Source organism: Mauremys mutica, chromosome 14, assembly GCF_020497125.1.
Source record: "Mauremys mutica isolate MM-2020 ecotype Southern chromosome 14, ASM2049712v1, whole genome shotgun sequence".
NCBI lineage: Eukaryota > Metazoa > Chordata > Testudines > Geoemydidae > Mauremys > Mauremys mutica.
This window is the reverse complement of record NC_059085.1, coordinates 17,547,510-17,565,261: the sequence shown is the minus strand read 5'-3', so window position 1 is coordinate 17,565,261 and position 17,752 is coordinate 17,547,510. Positions and strand designations below refer to the sequence as shown.

The 17,752-nt window shown below is 39.6% G+C and overlaps 1 protein-coding gene across 2 annotated transcripts in view; it reads left to right on the top strand.

Moving 5' to 3' along the window:
- Nucleotides 1-7,976, top strand: part of RBL2 (RB transcriptional corepressor like 2) — a 52,972-nt gene extending 44,996 nt beyond the window's left edge. The window contains exons 15-22 of one of the 2 annotated variants that reach the window (XM_044987388.1): nucleotides 297-569; nucleotides 1,028-1,311; nucleotides 1,795-1,971; nucleotides 2,100-2,171; nucleotides 2,737-2,842; nucleotides 4,508-4,713; nucleotides 5,225-5,389; nucleotides 6,304-7,976. In XM_044987388.1, coding sequence (XP_044843323.1) covers nucleotides 297-569; nucleotides 1,028-1,311; nucleotides 1,795-1,971; nucleotides 2,100-2,171; nucleotides 2,737-2,842; nucleotides 4,508-4,713; nucleotides 5,225-5,389; nucleotides 6,304-6,474 — 1,454 coding nt within the window. In that variant the 3' untranslated portion in view covers nucleotides 6,475-7,976. Of the gene's footprint in view, nucleotides 1-296; nucleotides 570-1,027; nucleotides 1,312-1,794; nucleotides 1,972-2,099; nucleotides 2,172-2,736; nucleotides 2,843-3,524; nucleotides 3,682-4,507; nucleotides 4,714-5,224; nucleotides 5,390-6,303 lie in introns of those variants that run through there. The other variant, XM_044987389.1, reaches the window with a different exon arrangement.
- Nucleotides 7,977-17,752: the final 9,776 nt, after the last annotated feature.

Genomic DNA, 17,752 nt, shown 5'->3' with positions numbered 1-17,752 from the left:
CAGATGGGAAGCTAGTTTTAGAAGTTGTGGTCCTGTGATAACACACAGTATTTAGGAATTAAGTGTATGAATAGGAGACATCCTTAAAATATCCTGTAAGATGGGCCATTCACCAATGTGGCTTCAGGGAGATTCAAGACACCTAGCTGGGAACAGTGCTAGAGGACATTGTTTTGATTAGATGAATTTTTACAGCATTGGGGCAATGATAAGGCTTAAGCATTACTGAGGTGTAAAGCTCAAGTTAAATGCTTGTTGTTGTTGTTTGGTTTGTTTTTTGTTTTAAATGTCTTCAGGCCTTTCGTCTTCTCCAACCACATTGTATGACAGATACAGTTCTCCTACAACCAACCCTACTAGGAGAAGGCTATTTGTGGATAATGATAATCCCCCTGACAGTGGAACTCCTGTAAGAGTTTCACAGCAGCCTGTAGTAAATACTGTGCCAGTGCAGAATGTGACACCTGAAACGATGTCAGTTACTCCAGTGCCTGGACAGACTTTGGTTACTGTGGCAACTGCCACTGTCACAGCCAACAACGGACAAACTGTTACAATACCGGTACAAGGTAAGGGGGAAGCTCAGGGAGAATGGATTGCATTGATTATCACCAGAAACACTGAATTGCATATCAGTAGGTAGACATGTGGGAGTGGAAGGAAATGAGAAAGAAAGGCCTGTGGGCTGTAAAACAGGAAAGTAATGAATGGGAAAAGAGATGGGTATTATTTAGCTGTTGAACATTGGAGCAAATGTACATTTATTCCCCAACTGCCTTGTATAGAAGTCATCTATTTAACTAGCCTCCTCTTCATTTATTGAAAGTAACTAAGGTTAGCCAGTTATCTTTTGGTCCATTTATGATCAGGCTTCCTCAGTGTTCTTTCCTGAACATTTTCAGTTACCTGCTACTACACACTTCTTAAATAACTGTCCATCACTAGAAAGGTTACTGGTGCTCGGGAAGCATGCATGGCTAGGGTTTTGAAGACATCCTTTACTGAATTCATTTTCGTTTAATTACAGGCATTGCCAATGAAAATGGAGGCATAACTTTCTTCCCAGTTCAGGTAAATGTAGGTGGCCAGGCTCAAGCTGTCTCTGGCTCCATCCAGCCACTCAGTGCCCAGACCCTTGCTGGTGGTACCCTTAACACTCAGGTGAGTGGGACGACCCTTCAGTTACCAGGCCAAGTTGCGGTTCAACAGATCTCTCCTTCTGGAGACCAACAAAGACAAAACCAGCAGTTCTCTACCACCACCAGCAGCAAACCCCGAAAGACTGGCTCTCTGTGTCTTTTCTTTAGAAAGGTACCTTCCACTGTGAAATGTCATGTACTGCAGTATGGGCTTTACTGGAAACATACAGAACAATGTTGCATTAAGATTTCTAATTAGTAACAGGCTATTTACATTATATATTAAAACCAAGTTTTTGAAAACCATTTACTTGCCTACCAGGACTTGGAATCCAGAGTCATGTTTCTCCTGTGAGTGTTAGTATCATAAACACAGCATGTTCCTTCAGTGGTTTCAATCTTGAACCCAGGTCTTGTCAGGCAAGCAAAAGGAAATAATTTTCAAATCTGGTTTAAAATGGACATTTTATTGTACATATACATGCTGCCTATTGATTTGAGGTCTTAAACAGCTCATATTAAAAAAACATGCTGAGCTTTCCTTTTTGTTAATCAGTGTAGTGGATAAAGTTTTATGTTTAGAAAACCATGTAAGTTTAAAGAGCTTGATTTTGTCCTAATCAATGCTCTGTGTATGGGTCCTTCCTTCCAAAAGGTTTATCACTTAGCAAGTGTTCGGCTGCGGGATCTCTGTGTCAAACTGGATATTTCTGATGACTTGAGGAAGAAAATCTGGACATGTTTTGAGTTTTCCTTGGTACAGTGCCCCGAGCTCATGATGGACAGACATTTAGACCAGCTGTTAATGTGTGCCATTTATGTAATGGCTAAGGTAAGATGAATAAAATACACAAATGCTTTTTATTCATGACAGTAAAATAAAATTCATCAGGATTACTAGTAATGTAAGGCAGCTGCATTTCCCCACCAAATTAAAAAAAACCTCATTGTCTTTTTTAGGTGACAAAGGAAGATAAGTCATTTCAGAACATCATGCGCTGCTATAGGACCCAACCACAAGCAAGGAGTCACGTAAATACAATTAATGCTGAAGTAATGGGGTTTATATTTTTACTGAGCTCGTCAATTACTTATAGTAGCCACCATCTTCAGGTAGATTCCCTGAATGGGAATCTAGAGTGACTTTAATCTTCACTACTGGAATTTGACACTGAAACGGTCTAGATTCCTTTGTTCCAACAGGATTCCATTTACTGCCCAAAAATGTTAACTCCATCAACCCTGCTTGGTGCAGTGCAGATTGCCCAATACCTTTTTAGTAGTTTTTGAAGAGGAGGATGGCTAAATCCAAAATTCTTAGCTAACTACATGGTGTTTGACAAAATTTGGTTTAAATTCTAAATGTCTTCATTTAAAACATAAGGTACAGTGTCCTCGATGATGATCTTGTAAATAAATAGGAAGATGCTTTTAACACATGTATATTGGGATAGTCAATATTGTTTTCAGTAGTTTCTCTTGTAATAAAAACATCTCTTAAAGTACTGATCTTTTATCCAAACCCTTTGCTGCTTGCATATATGGCTGCCTTGTTAATGATCCTTCTTTCAATTTGTTCATCTCTGGCTTTTTGCAGGTATATCGGACTGTCCGGATAAAGGGCAGAAGACAACGCCGTCGTTCTGGCAGTAGCGATAGCAGTATCCAACAGAATTCCCCAACAGAGAGAAGTAAAGACAGAAGTAAGTGATTCCAAACCATTGTAGGTGTATGTGGACGAGACAGCTTGCTTAAGTGGGGAACATCTTAATGTTAATCTTGGGGAAAGGAAGTGTTATCTAGCTTCAAAAATGATTTGAACAACCACTTCTCATCTATGGATTTCACTACCTCAAAATGGAGTAGTAACAGTCAAATTCAAATGGCTTAAGTATCTGGTTGCTCAAGAATTTAAATTTAGACAGGTATGATAATAATTCAGTAACAAGACAGATGCAGAATTTAACTCCAAGTAAATTTGCTCGATATGGGTGCTGCCCTTGACAATTGTCTCTACAGCTGAGTATAACATCAATTAAACCCCCATCATCCATGGTTACTACTCAGGAGAATTTATATCAAACAAGCAGAGGCTTTTTGATAGTTGCTGTCCCTAACCCAGCCAGTCTCCCTCAGGTTTGGCTTAAGCTTTTATAGCAATCGACCCCTGCTCTTGTCTGAGTTTTGTGTGCTGGCAGACACATAAGCCAATAGCTGATGCACCAGTTAGTTAGTGCTGTTCTGCAGAAGACTCCCCTGTAAAATAAATTGTTCCCAGACAAAATGAATGCCAGCACGTATCAAAAGTGGTTACGTGTGTTTAGGCTGCCTTTATAAGTAGTTGGGGTTAAATGGAAGCACAGCAGCCTCTTCTTTCTTTTCCAGGTCTAGAGAAGAACTAGAGCTTAATTGCAGGATCGCCTTAGCAAGAATTGAGGCAGGCCAGCACCATCTCTCAGAGAACTGAAAAGAAAACATTCACTCAAAGTCCATTTGCCCTTAAATACCTCCCAAGCATGCGTTCTTACTGCAGACACTCCCATGACCCTTCACTTTCTCTTTGAACATAGGAGTACCCCATTTACATTAGCATCACAAAAGGAAGAATTCTCCATCCACATGTCAGGGATTCTCTCTCAAGGCACCCTGCTTTGGCCTAATCTGAACATCCATTCCTTGAGTGCAGGTACCACTTCTTCTAAAGTGCACAGAAAGTGCTGCTTACCTGCTCGGACTTAATGCCATACACTGCCCCTTTGAAATCTCTATAAAGGATTTAGGTTGCCTGACATGTCCATCTTAAAGGATGCTTATGACTATAAGTAGTTCATGCTTCCAAGTTTCATCAGTGAGGGAGTGGAAGAGAGCTGAGTTCTTCCACCTTTTTCCCTTGGCCTGAGGCGTGTGGGGGAGGTAAGAACAAGCCTGGATCTGTGGCCCACCAGCCACCCTAGGACTCAGTGGTCCATTCCTCCTGGCCCCCCCCTTCTGCTGCTTCCAGCTGATATCTGCCCTGGAGCTTCAGTGGTCAAGCCTTGTTTATGAAGCATTTGTGGGAAGGTGGGGCTTGATATGGTTCCGAAATTTTTTTTTGAAAAAGGTAATTTCCAAGTTAAAAGAACATTTAGGTTGCAGTATCAAGCACTCATTGTTAGGAAATGCCAGATTTATAGTGCATATAGTGCTATCCCCTTGTGTGGGTATGCAGTATTTCCCCACAGGACAAATGCACAGCCAGCGATAGAGCCGGCATTTTTTTACTTTTGAGTCGAGCTTAAACAATTTTAATGTGGTTTTATAAGAGCAACAACTGGAGCTGAAGTGACTTTGAAATGCATTTGGTTGTAATGCTACTCTTACCTTTCCAGCTAGCAGAGACTCTAGTCCTGTCATAAGATCTAGCAGCACGCTGCCAGTACCGCAGCCGAACAGTGCACCCCCTACTCCCACACGACTGACCAGTGCAAACAGTGATATTGAGGAGGAGGAGCGAGGGGACCTTATTCGGTTCTATAACAACATCTATATTGAACAAATGAAAGAATTTGCCCTGAAGTACTCTTCCACAAATGCTGTAAGTGCTCTTAATTATTTTTAAAAGTAAGAGCAAGAAGGTGGGTGAGGTAACATCTTTTATTGGACCAACTGCTGTTGGTGTGTTGATCTTACACAGTAAAGTGCTCTTGCCACCCGCTCTGTGTTGCGGTCAACAACCACAAGAGGGGTGTTTTTTCACTTTAAAAAAAGAAAGTATTCTCTGCTGCTACGGTAACAAGCATTTGTACTTACTCTACCTTCCATGATGAGGGAGCTTTAAGTATTTTGAGATCCTTGGTGGCATATCCATACCAAACTGTATTTTTAGTACTTAAGAGGAAGAAAGTGCCCTCCTCCTTCAGTGAAGGATGCATCTCTGGATGCCCATGAAGAATAATAGTGTTGTGCTTTATAAACATTACAGTATCTGTACGTTTTACCAGGGATAGCGTAAATTGGATCATCCAGTTGTGTCAAAAGGGGCTTAATGCCTGCACTAGTCTCTGTTGGAAAAGTGGTATAACTGATTTGTTCTTTTACCTTAACAGACTGATGCTCCTCCACTATCTCCTTATCCATTTGTAAGAATTGGCTCCCCCCGCAGAATACAGCTGTCCCAGAATCACTCAATCTACATCTCACCACACAAAAATGAGTCTACACTTTCTCCGCGAGAGAAAATATTCTACTACTTCAGCAGTAGCCCCTCTAAGGTAAGAGTAAACGGTTAATATTCCAAGAATTGTAGGGTGGTGGTTTAAAAAAAATAAAATGCAGAGATGTGAGATTTGTGGGTGCATTCACAGAGCTCACTCTCAAGTACTGCTGGTTTTGCCTATAAATAGTGCACCTGCAATGTTGCACATGCAGTTATTTAGGTGTAACAAAAGGCAGTTTTAAAAAAAAAATAGGAGCCTAAGTCACTTTTGAAAATGAGACTTAGTATACGGCAAGTTAGGGTGTAACTCTACAGTGCTTCAGTGTGCTAACTATCCATGAAATCCTGCTGCTGTGCACTTTGCATGCTTCTGTTTCAAATGGGAGTACATCCAATGTTCTAAGAGAGAACAGGGAGCTGCTGCACATGAAATAGAGTATTTTTAGTCATAGATTTCACCCGGCGTAATTGAAAACCCTAGCACAACAGTGAGCCAGGCTGGAGAGAACATTCTCCTTTGACATTTCAGTCCAGCAAGTTCCATAGAAACAGAAAAGCAATGATAAAGGGAAAAAACCCCAAAAGAAATGATGTAGTGGTCGAAATGCCACTAGTCATACAGGCTAGTTACAGTTGTGGGAACTTATGTCAGTACAGTAATGGAAGGGGAAATATATTAGGAATAGGGGTTACAACAAAGGGAGAAAATAATGTTGGAATAAATAGTCTATTGAGCATTAAGTTAGGTCTGATTCAAAACTACGGCAGTGGAGGGTAACTCACTGCTTCCTTCAAAGCCTATATCTATGGTCATGCTTTGGTGCACATGGGAGTAACAAACCAATTTGGAATCCTTGTTAAGGCTACTCAGTCTGTCAGTGAATGACACTCTTCCTAGGCAGGGTTTTGCTTTAGACTCATCCCATGAACCTGTGAATATCCACATTTCTTGTTCTTTCTATGATTCAGAGGCTGAGCGAGATTAACAGCATGATTAGAACTGGAGAGACCCCCACGAAGAAAAGAGGCATTCTCTTGGAAGATGGTACTGAATCACCAGCCAAACGGATCTGTCAGGAGAATCACACTGCTCTACTAAGAAGATTACAAGATGTAGCAAATGATAGAGGTTCTCACTGAGTTTAATCACTTGTTTGTGTTCCAGAGCAGATATTCCCTTTCTTCATCTGTCCAGAGTGTGAATGCTAAGCATTTTCTGTGGATTCATGAAGCCTTTGTGAGCATCTTCCATTTCAAAACTGCCATCTTCCTAGCTAACCTGTGGCTGAGAATGGTAGTATTTGACCTTCAAACAGAAATCTCCCTTTAGACTGCATTGAGTCTTTGAATTGTCCCATAAAGGGGAGTGGAGACTGATGCTTTGTCCCATTGTGGTCAAGCACATTGCTAAGTGATACTTCCACCTCTGAGGCTAACCCTGGGCATTCAGATTTCACATTTGGCTTATATGATGTGCTCTACTATAAGGACATTAGAAAGCAACTTATATATAAAAACTTGCACAACTATTTTGATATTTATTGCTGAGACAATGTACCCAATAGTTTCCTAGCGTGTGATAGGAATTGTGTGTACAGGGTTTAGCTGGCAGCTGCATACACTGTTTTTCTTGGTGCTTTACCATTCTTTTTGCCTAGCAATGTACTGGTCAGATCCAGGAGTATTGCACCAAGGTATTCAAATTACGCATGGGTGAGTTTTTGTTTCGGTGGTAGGGATGACCCATGATCTCTAGTGCTACAACTAGAAATGCTGACAGCCAAGGAGGTAGGGAAATAATACCTTATGAAATTACCTAAACTGAGTCTCGTCAGGCTCAAACAATTAGCAAAGTGCCCAACCATTAAAACAAAACAACCTGTGTAGGCAATTCTGTTAATGCATTTTTTTTAGCTGTGCAATGTTTTAAAGAGTTCAAGGGGTGGCACTTTTGATAGGGCTGTGAAGCATAAATTGCAAGTTAGTTTTGCTGTATATTTGCAATGGCACTTTCTGAATGTAAATATTTTTCAAATGGCTGAGGCTAAAGATGTTATTAAAATGATTACTTTCTATTTATTTTCAAATATGATAACCCTCGGAGTAAATGATGTTAAGCTAAAACTAATTTTATGCATATGCAAGTACTGATATGGGAAGTTTGCTTTTTTCCAACTCAATATCCAGAATCTTTTTTTGTGCTTTTTCAGAGGTAGCCATCTTGTTGCCTCTGAGAGAGGATGGCAGTTGTATCTTCCTTTTATTTTTAAATGGAACCTTCATTGAACTAGACTTAATCAGGATGCCCAGGAGACATTTCTTCTCCTCACAAACAGAAAAACTGGTGGATACAATGAAGCACTGCTGTGCCCTCCCCCACCCCCCCAAAACCCAAACCCTGTACAGCAGTGTCACTGGGAAAAGTGAGACAAATTTCATTGACACCCTTACTTGAGGCATAAGTGATTATAGACAGGTGGAGGGGAGGGATCAAATGTTTCACATGGAGATTTCTACAACTAGTTATTACAGTTGAATGAGAGTATTGGTGACCACTAATACAGCATTTATCACTTTCAAGATTTGTTAAACAGCTACTTAAATTCCATGTTTTCAATCATTCCTGTGCAGACAATAAGTATTAGGATTTAATTCAGTTTGAATTTTAATTCAAAAGCAAGTTACTGATTAACTTTAATTTCAATATCTTCATTATGCATGTTAAAACAAACAATGGTTTTGAGTGTTTCTGTAAATATTTATGAACTATCAGGTTCTTATTACAATACTGTAACCTTACTTTGGCTGAAGTGTATTTTTCAATAAAGACCATTATAAACATCTGCCAAGTACTGTATGTTTGCACACAAGAAGTTACATCAGCTAAGTAAAGGAGCACAGGTTTGCATTAATGCTGTCAAGGCTGAATCCCAACTCTGACACTCAAAATCCTTGTGGGCCCCACTTCTGCACTTGAAAAATGAATATGTGCATTAAACTCCCAAGGGTTACAGCTTTTCTCTGACCTTGGCTTGGTAAACACTGCCACTACCCAAATGTAACAAACCCCCTTTGAACCCAGGGAGGAATTCCCAAGCCTGCCCCCCAAGAGCCAGGAAAGGAAATTACAACATGCACAAACCTCTTAAGAACAGGATTGGATTTTTGCTGTTAAGAGGTAATTAAAAAAAACACAGGAAGAAAACATCTGGCACTTAGAGCAATTCCAAAATAGCTTTCTTGGGGGTTTAGCTTAAAGGTTACAAACAAAAGCATCTGGAGTTAGGAGTCCATGAGCCAGTAAGAAATAACCCTAATCACGTCTAGCTAAACACTCTGATCTTACACATTTAGAGTTCAGGTAAGTAGTTCTAGGCATGAGCTGATGGCTTATAGCATGGCTGCTCTGACCCTCCAGACAAAGGCAAAGGTTCTTTCCCAATTTTAAAAAGTTCTACCTTCCCATTGTCTCTCTTGGTTAGGTGCCCACTTATTAACCCTTTACAGGTAAAGCAAGTAAAGAACTGCTACCAAGAGAGATTTTACAGCTAACTGGCTGGGTGTCCCTCCAAGGGAGCTACCCCCAAATCATCAATGCTGAGTCCTAAACATCTTTGCACATATAGTTCTGAACACTGTTGGCATGAAGAAAGCTAAACAGTCATCCAAGCCACATAGATTGTTATGGGGCTACTATGAATACATTAGAGAGCCACAGATTGCCACAGCCTCCTGCTAATTGGTATTAATGTTGCAGCTATTAAGGATGAAATCCCAATTGTACCTCAACAAATGCCAGTGTTTGGCTGCTAGGGTATCAGTCTACAACAAGTCTACTTAGCAGTGGCTAGTAAAAAACTTTCACCTTTAAAATGTGCATTGTGTAATGTTCCTCAGCTACTGTGGCTCTTGCTACCTAGTAAAACTAGCAGCTCTGTTCAGATTCACTACTGTTGCTCAAATCCTGAAGTGGTAATAGTGAAATGATCTGATTTTTGATACTCTTAAATGGTAGAATGCTGAGTAACAGTAGAGACTGTTCAAGTGAGAGCCAGAGTCCTTCCCTGTACCACCCAAAAAAAAAAAAAAAAAAGATGGTAGACTAGGAGAGGCATCATGCAACAGGGGAACTAAAGCTGCTGCTCCACCTTTTCAGCCACAGGAGTTTAGTTTTTAAATGGAACCTTCATTGAACTAGACTTAATCAGGATGCCCAGGAGACATTTCTTCCCCTCACAAACAGAAAAACTGGTGGATACAATGAAGCACTGCTGAGGGAACTAAAGGGATCTCAGAAAATGAACTGAACAACAAACAAACAAGAAGTTAAACTATCTTTTAAAAGGTCCTGAGAATTTCCCTACCACAAAGACAAGAACAATATAACAATAAAAGTCAAAGTATTATGACCCTGCTGCATATTAAGCAAAAGATGCTAGCATGTGAGATAATGAGGTGACAGCAGCTGATAGATGAATTCAAATATCCGCTAAATCTCTAGAAGGTGGGTCTTCCACCTTCAGTGAGACTATGGAAACTAACAGATTTACACCTAGTCTATTAAACTCAGACTCTTGCACACAGTCTTGGTCACACGAAAGCTCATGCTCCAATACAATACATCTGTTAGTCTATAAGGTGCCACAGGACGCTTTGTTGGTTCAGACAGTTATTTAATCTCAACACCTTTACAAATAAGCAAACAGCAGCAGCAAGATAATCAAGAAGCAGAAGCTTTCTAGCCAAGCATGGCTTCTGCAACATGACATCACTGAGACTTCAACACCACTGGGGAGCTGGAGTTCACAAAAGCACTGCCAAGGGATTTAAAACATTTAAATGCTATCATTTAAGGTGCTTCCAGCTTCTCCCATTAAATACCAGATAGTGTATTCTAGGCACATCTGGCAGGGGGACATCAGCTAACCTTGGTGAACAGAAATTTGGGACAGTTTAAATGCAAGATTCTTATTATGTCTGAACTCTTTTGCTTCTTTTAAGTAATTATTTAGATGAGTCTTTGGTTTCACAGGCCTCCTTAGTTAAGATCACTCACCTTTGCCCACTTACAAACTTCCTAAGATATCCAAGCTAAACCATCACCACAACATACCCCTCTTAAGGTATAATCTTTATTGAAAACTCTCCACAGAGGGACATGCAGAGGAGATTGTAACCAAAGTAACCATTGTTTATTGCTTGAGTTTAGTCCATTTCTCACTTTTCCTTTCTTCAATACAAAAAGCTAAGAACAGCCACCCTGGGTCAGACCAATGATCTGTATTCTGTCTTCCAACAGTGGCCAATGCCAGGTGCTTCTGAGGGAATGAAAAGAACTGGTAATCATCAAGTGATTGCCCTGTCACCCATTTCCAGCTTCTGGCAAACAAAGTCTAGGGATACTTCAGAGAAAGGTTTTGTATCCCTGCCCCATCTTGGCTAATAAGATCATGGAGGATAGCCACTCATGGAACTATCTAGTTCTCTTTTGAACCCTGTTATAGTCTTGACCTTCACAACATCCTCTGGCAAGGAGTTCCACTGTGTTGCGTGAAGAAATACTTCCTGGTTTTAAACCTGCTGCCTAGTAATTTCATTTGGGTGACCTCTAGTTCTTGTGGTTGAGGAGTAAACATTTACTTTCTCCACACCACTCATAATTTTATAGACCTCTATCATATACCCCCTTAGTCATCTCTTTTCCAAGTTGAGAGGTTAATAAGATTGGGATGTCTCATCATATGGAAGCTATTCCATACCTCTAATCATTTTCGTTGCCCTTTTCTGTACCTTTTCCAATTCCAATATATCTTTTTTTGATATTGGGCAACCAGATCAGCACACAGTATTCAAGAGGTGGGTGTACCATGCATTTATATAGAGGCATTTGATATTTTCTGTATTATATATTCCTTTCCTAATGATTCCTAACATTGTTAGCTTTTTTTTTTTGACTGTCACTGCACATTGAGTGGATGTTTTCAGAGAACTATCCATGACTCCAAGATCTCTTTCTTGAGGGGTAACAGCTAATTTACACCCCATAATTTTTATGTATAGTTGGCAATGTTTTCCCATGTGCATTGCACTTCGCATTTATCTACATTGAATTTCATCTGACATTTTGTTGCCCAGTCACCTGAGATCCTTTTGTAGCTCTTCCCAGTCTGCTTTAGACTTAACTATCGAGTAATTTTATATCTGCAAATTTTGCCACCTCACTGTTTACCCCTGGTCCCAGTACAGGCCCCTGGGGGGACACCGCTATTTACCTCTCTCCATTCTTAAACCTGACCATTTATTCTACCCTTCGTTTCCTATCTTTTAACCAGTTACCAATCCATGAGAAGACTTTCCCTCTTATCCTATGACAGCTTACGTTGCTTAAGAGTCTTTGGTGAGGGACCTTGTCAAATGCTTTCTGAAAATCGAAGTAAACTATATCGACTGTATCACCCGTCCACATGCTTGTTGATTCCCTCAAAAGAATTCTAGTAGACTGGGGAGGCACGATTTCCCTTTAGGGAAGACTCAACATGGTTTTCCTAACAAATTATGTTCATAATTCTGTTCTACACTATAGTTTCCAATTAGCAATTTACCCAGGACTGAAGTGAAGCTAACCAGCCTGTAATTGCTGGGACTGCCCTCTGGAGCCTTTTTTAAAAATTGGCATCACATTAAGTTATCCTCCAGTCATCTAATGCAGAAGCTGATTTAAATGATAGGTTACATAACCAGTTACATATTAAACTGCAGAATTACTAAGTTCCTTCAGAACTCTCGGGTGAATACCATCTGGTCCTGGTGACTTATTACTGTTAAATTTAACAGTTTGTTCCAAAAATCTCCTCCACTGACACCTGAATCCGGGACAGTTCCCCAGATTTGTCATGTAAAAAGAATGGCTCAGGTTTGGGAATCTCCCTCATCCTCAAAGACCAATGCAAAGAATTTATTAAGAATATTGATTATTCTGCTTGTTTCTAATCCTGGTGTTCCTTACAGCATAGCAAGAACCCCATGTGACTAGTAGTGTGGGTGGGGGCGTCACATCCTAAACTGGTACTGTTTGGATGTTTCCCCATTACTACTAAAAATGTACAGTCTGTAGAAAGTTAGTTGGCACTCATCATCCCTGTCTACCTCATAGGGGGCTGGGGCTGGGGCTTCAAACTGCTCTTGGAGGTGGTGATGAAAGAGCATCCAAAGCAGAGGCCAGGGAGGGCAACCTGGTTACAACCCCATGTTGGCAGCAGCTGGGAGAGGGATTTTAAGCGGGGTGACTAATGGTGGACCCCTCATCTGAGCTTCTGTAATAGGTGCAAGTCTTCCATCTATTGGGCTGGAGAGATTTACCTTGGCTATGTGACTCAATCCACCTAATGCCTTGTAATTGTTTAGAAGTCTCAAATTTGGAATCTGTACATTCCAGTTCCAATTTAATGAAATGGTCCAATCTCCCCAAGAAATCTGTACAACATTGTGTGTTTGGTCAAGAGCATTTCAGATCCATTTTTACCTCCATACACAATCTAAGTCATGAAAAACTGCCTTTCTGAAATTGGTGAGTCTTACAGGCCTGGACGAAACTGCAAACACCAGTAAAGAATGAGGCACTGTTCTCAAAACCTGGGTAAGCTATACCTTGGGCCAGTAAATTAAAACACTAGAAACATCACAGCACCCTTCCCCCTCAATCCCCCAATAAACCAAAAACAAAACACCAACTCTTTTCTGGGCAGGTCTCAATAAAATTGCATTTGGCCCTGTTCAGTTTAAAGCTTTTAGTACAGGATAACTGGGATCCACACCAATTACTTCATTTCTACTTACAGAAGAAGATATAGACTTTGGTCACTAGTTAAAGTTCATAAGCCCAAATTTGGGCAAATCCTAATATGATTGCAATGTAAAGGCTGCAAAGCACCTCTTAATTTGGGAGTTGTCACAAACACCACTGAGAACAAGCAGCAAAAAGAGGACAAACTGTTGAATGCCAAATCATGTTTTTTGTTAAACACAAAAAAACTGAAAATGTATACTCTAGAGAAACAAGACATGGTAAGAGCCATCTCTCTCTGAATGCCAATTCAGGGATTGACACCCACCATTTTAGTTACATGGAGTTCATTACCACACCAATTAAAAGGCATGCAAAATAATCGATTAAGTATAACGCTTTTATCTTAAGGAAAAAATACTCCCAAAAACAAGAAAAAACAATGGTCACTTCAGTATGGCTTGCTGCAGCAAGCTTTGAGTGGCCCACCTCTGGTAAGGAGAGTCTTCTCGTTGGTACAAGACAACCAAAATTAAGTAGTGAGTACCATCTTAGTGTCTCTCAGATAAGTCTATAGATGGGGAAAATAATTTCATTTAAGGGAACAGGAGTCTTGTTTGGTTTATCCTGGATAACCTAGACAGTTTACTCACCTTTATCTAGTTATAATCTTAAATACTTAATTTGATTTCATAGGGTTTAGTTAAGTCAAACTTAAAAGATAGTCAAGTAGCTTTCTTGTAACAGGCAAATTAACTAAAAACTAAAAGAATCTTATATCAGAATTAAATCCCACTATTTCTCTGCTTACCCCTGGTTAGCTGCCATCTTCCCATCAAGAGCAAATCAGCTAAAGAATTTGGTGATAGATTAATATCTCAAATTACAGTAAACTTTTCTTGTAATATTTTAATGGAATATTGAAACATTACTACTTCGTCAGTGCTATGGCTAACTTCCATCTTACCAATTCTTGTTGAAGTCTAAGGTTGATGCATCTTAAAGTTGCAGTATGGCTATTTTCTCCTTAGCTGTCTTGCTTGTAGGAAGAGGTGAGAGGCTGTTGCATGGAGCTGAGGGATGTCAAATGAGCAGGAGCTGCTGGCTCTCTCAATTCAGAGACCTTATATCCTTCTCTTTCCTAAAATTTCATGAAAGGTGGCGAGCACAATTTTTTTCAGGGATGTGTCTAGAGTTAACTGCTCTCATCCTTTTACTGGCTCAATGCCTTTGTGGGTTAGACTTAGTAAGATCATCTCATGATTATGTAGTCTGTTTAATACATATGCAATATGCTCCTTATTGCTTTTGTTTCTTGTGGTTGGAAATTCTGAGAATACCTTTAGAAATTAGAGTTTTAGCTCATTAGTCATTTTGAGATATTTCTTCAGTTCAGAGTTTAAGAGGAGTTGAAATTCTGCTTCAATTAAGTCCACATCATTCTCAAGTCAGATTGTGTGTGCAGTTCTCAAAATAGTCCTTTAAGACAAATCAGAGTCTTTAAACTCAAGTAGTCATTAAGGAAGTCACTGTCCTTTTTTCTTAAATCTTTGGAGAGTTAACTCTGAGTTGGGTGAAGAAATTGCTTAAAGTATTGCCAGATTACAAATTCATTTCCCAATTAATATGAATATTGACTATTTGTATTAATATCTAGTCTTCTCAAATTACATTCATATATTTATACATATGCATCTATTCACAACATTATGAAGTTATACATCAGTGGTTGCATTTAAACATGTATATTTACATTTTAAGAGGCTTGTCATCTTTAAGCAGCTAAAGAATTATAATGTTTGCACTGAGAGAAGTACGAGTTTAAGAGTAACCAATGTCTTCAAGGTTTTCTAGACATTTGAAGGCTTACAGAGTGCTTACAAAACAAGTTAGTTACTTTCAGCAAGAATTCTGCGAGGTTTAACTAGAGGTTTTTCCTTGCAGGAGGATAAAGAAAAGCTCAATTTTACAACTTTCCACTTGTCACCGCTTTCTTGCATCATTGCATGCTTCTAAAAGTCAGGAATTTCTAAAAAACAAAAATATCTTGAAAGTTCAGATTTTGAGCTAAGATATCTACACCAACTTTAGACAAAAGCCGTGTCCTGTTCTTTGAGAAAGAATTTGTTGTCTATTTGCCTTAAGAGCCTTAGATTTATGACCTGTCATTTATAACTAGCAATTAAAAGCTGAATTTTAGGGTTTGTGTAAGAAACTTGGGTGTAATAAACATGTTTTTATGGCTAAAGAGGTGTTATCTTCCCTGACACTTGGCTTGTCACTAGTTGACAAAACAGTAAGTATTGTTATATTCTCCAAGCATCATGGGTCTAAACATAATTGTAGTTATCTTTTAAAATTCAGTAAAGGCACTAGCAAGTTTGTAATGACCATTACAAAGCATAAGTTATAATTGTATTAACCATTTTTGTATCAATACTGAGATCTATCCCCTACATGTACCAGCTGGCTAACAGTGCAGTCTAATATACAAGGGCAATGCCAAATGGAATAGAAGAAAGACCAAACCATGTTAAGGGACAAAGGGTGACTGTGTAATTCAATATAAAAGAAAATGAGAGCCAGAATTACTCTAGCCTATCTTTACAAGTGCAACACTGCACTGTTGAAGCTACACATACAGAACATTGCAAACAATTCTGGGGATTCCCCTAGCAGCAGGCAATCGATCAGCTGTGTCTTTCAGTTTAGGAGAGAATGATATAAGAAAAGATGAAAAGCACTAAATATATAGATCTACACAATAGACCTTCCATTAAATCACTTTGGCAAAGTGTTTGAAGGTCAGGATACCAAGGAGTATGGAATGAAACTAAGCAAATGCAAAGTCATACTTATCAGGAAATATTTCCTTAATGTGTTAGGCAGACTCATTTCCTTAAGAAAATGGAGAAAATTTGAGAGAGACTGGGCTAGGCATGCAAAAAAAAATGGATCTGAAGGGCAATGAGCAAAAGAGAATAAAAACAGCAAATATTATTTTTAAAAAGTACATATGAAACAGGAAACCTGCCATACAATCAGTGGGGCCACTGCATGATTAAGGTGCTGAAGGAGCACTCAAGGAAGACAAGGTCACTGGAGAGAAGCTAAATGAATGCTTTGCAGCAATCTTCACTGCAGAGGATATGGGGGAGATTTCTACACCTCAGCAATTCTTTATGGGATCAATCTGAGGAACTGTCTCCCCACATCCCCATGGTACCCCACCACCCACCCCAAGATTTATTCAGGGATATATAGTGTAAGTCACGGGACAGGTCACAGGCCGTGAATTTTTGTTTACTGCCCGTGACCTGTCCATGACTTTTACTAAAAATACCCATGATTAAAACATAGCCTTACTAATAACCCTCTGTTTCCTAAGATAGTCAAGGATACAACCCCCATGCTCTGGGTGTCCCTAAACCTCCAGCTGCCAGAAGCTGGGAGTGGATAAGGGCTGGATCACTTGATAATTGCCCTGTTCTGTTCATTTCCTCTGAAGCACCAGAAGACAGGATACTAGGGTAGACGGACCATTATTCTGTCCTAGTTGGGCCATTCTCATGCTCTAGGAAGCATCTTTTGTGGCTAAGGCAATAGACTAGAAATAATGATGGTCCACCCACAACTTCCCTAGTTCTGAAAGAGGTAGAGTGAACAGAAGAGAAACTACACTTAGAGGTTTTAAGCTTAAAGACAGGTAGTTACTCATGCACACCACACACATTAAATATTTCTGGGAACATATCCAAAATATTTTCAATATACATTTAGTGTTTAATACAAAGATCGTTGCTACTTTGTTTACAACACTGCTCAACAGCTTATCCCAAACTAGTAAATGTAAGGCTTAGCATACCCATTTCATCCGCTATTACAACTGGGCTGAGACATTAGTTTTGCTGTTCATTATGATCCTAGGCTAGGTATAAGTATAGGCATATCTGCTTCCAAAAGTCATATCTACCTGGTGCAACATGCGACAGTCTGCTATACTAAACAGAGGAAGAAAGGAGAAGGCGCTTACTAAAACACATGAGGAGTTGGACAGCCATGATAGAGTTTCACCAGTTTAAAACTCAGCTGGAAAGGACAGCTTTACCATTAGTCCAAACTAAAATTTACCACTTGTAAGTCTCATAAAGGAAAAGGCTCTACTCCAAAGACCCTGCACTTTCTACATAGACTAAGCCTCTTTTGAGCAAGAAAAGCTGGTTAGGATAGTAGGTTCATCCCTAATACATATTTTAGTCTATAGACATTAATCCAGTCATGGCATCTACAATCTTTCCATTTAAAGTTTTAAAACAAGTTGAAGATGGATGTGAAGAAAAAAAAAACTCTTACTCTGTGCAAGCTAAGAACTTTTTTCCTTCCTCCCTCCCCCTGGTCTTTAGCCAGGGAGAACACTCAAAATTGAAACGAAGCAAAATATGGAGTTACAATGCTGTTCTAACCAAAAACAGTAGCCCTTCTTTCTTTAACAAACTGATTACCAGTAAAATTACTTACCCCCTTTCCTCAAGGAATCAGAAGTAGCTTTGTCTTGTCTTTTCCAACAAAAAATAGAGAGGCGAGCACTCCTTAAGCCTTTGTTGATAGAGTACAAAGCAGGTAACCTTTTCATGA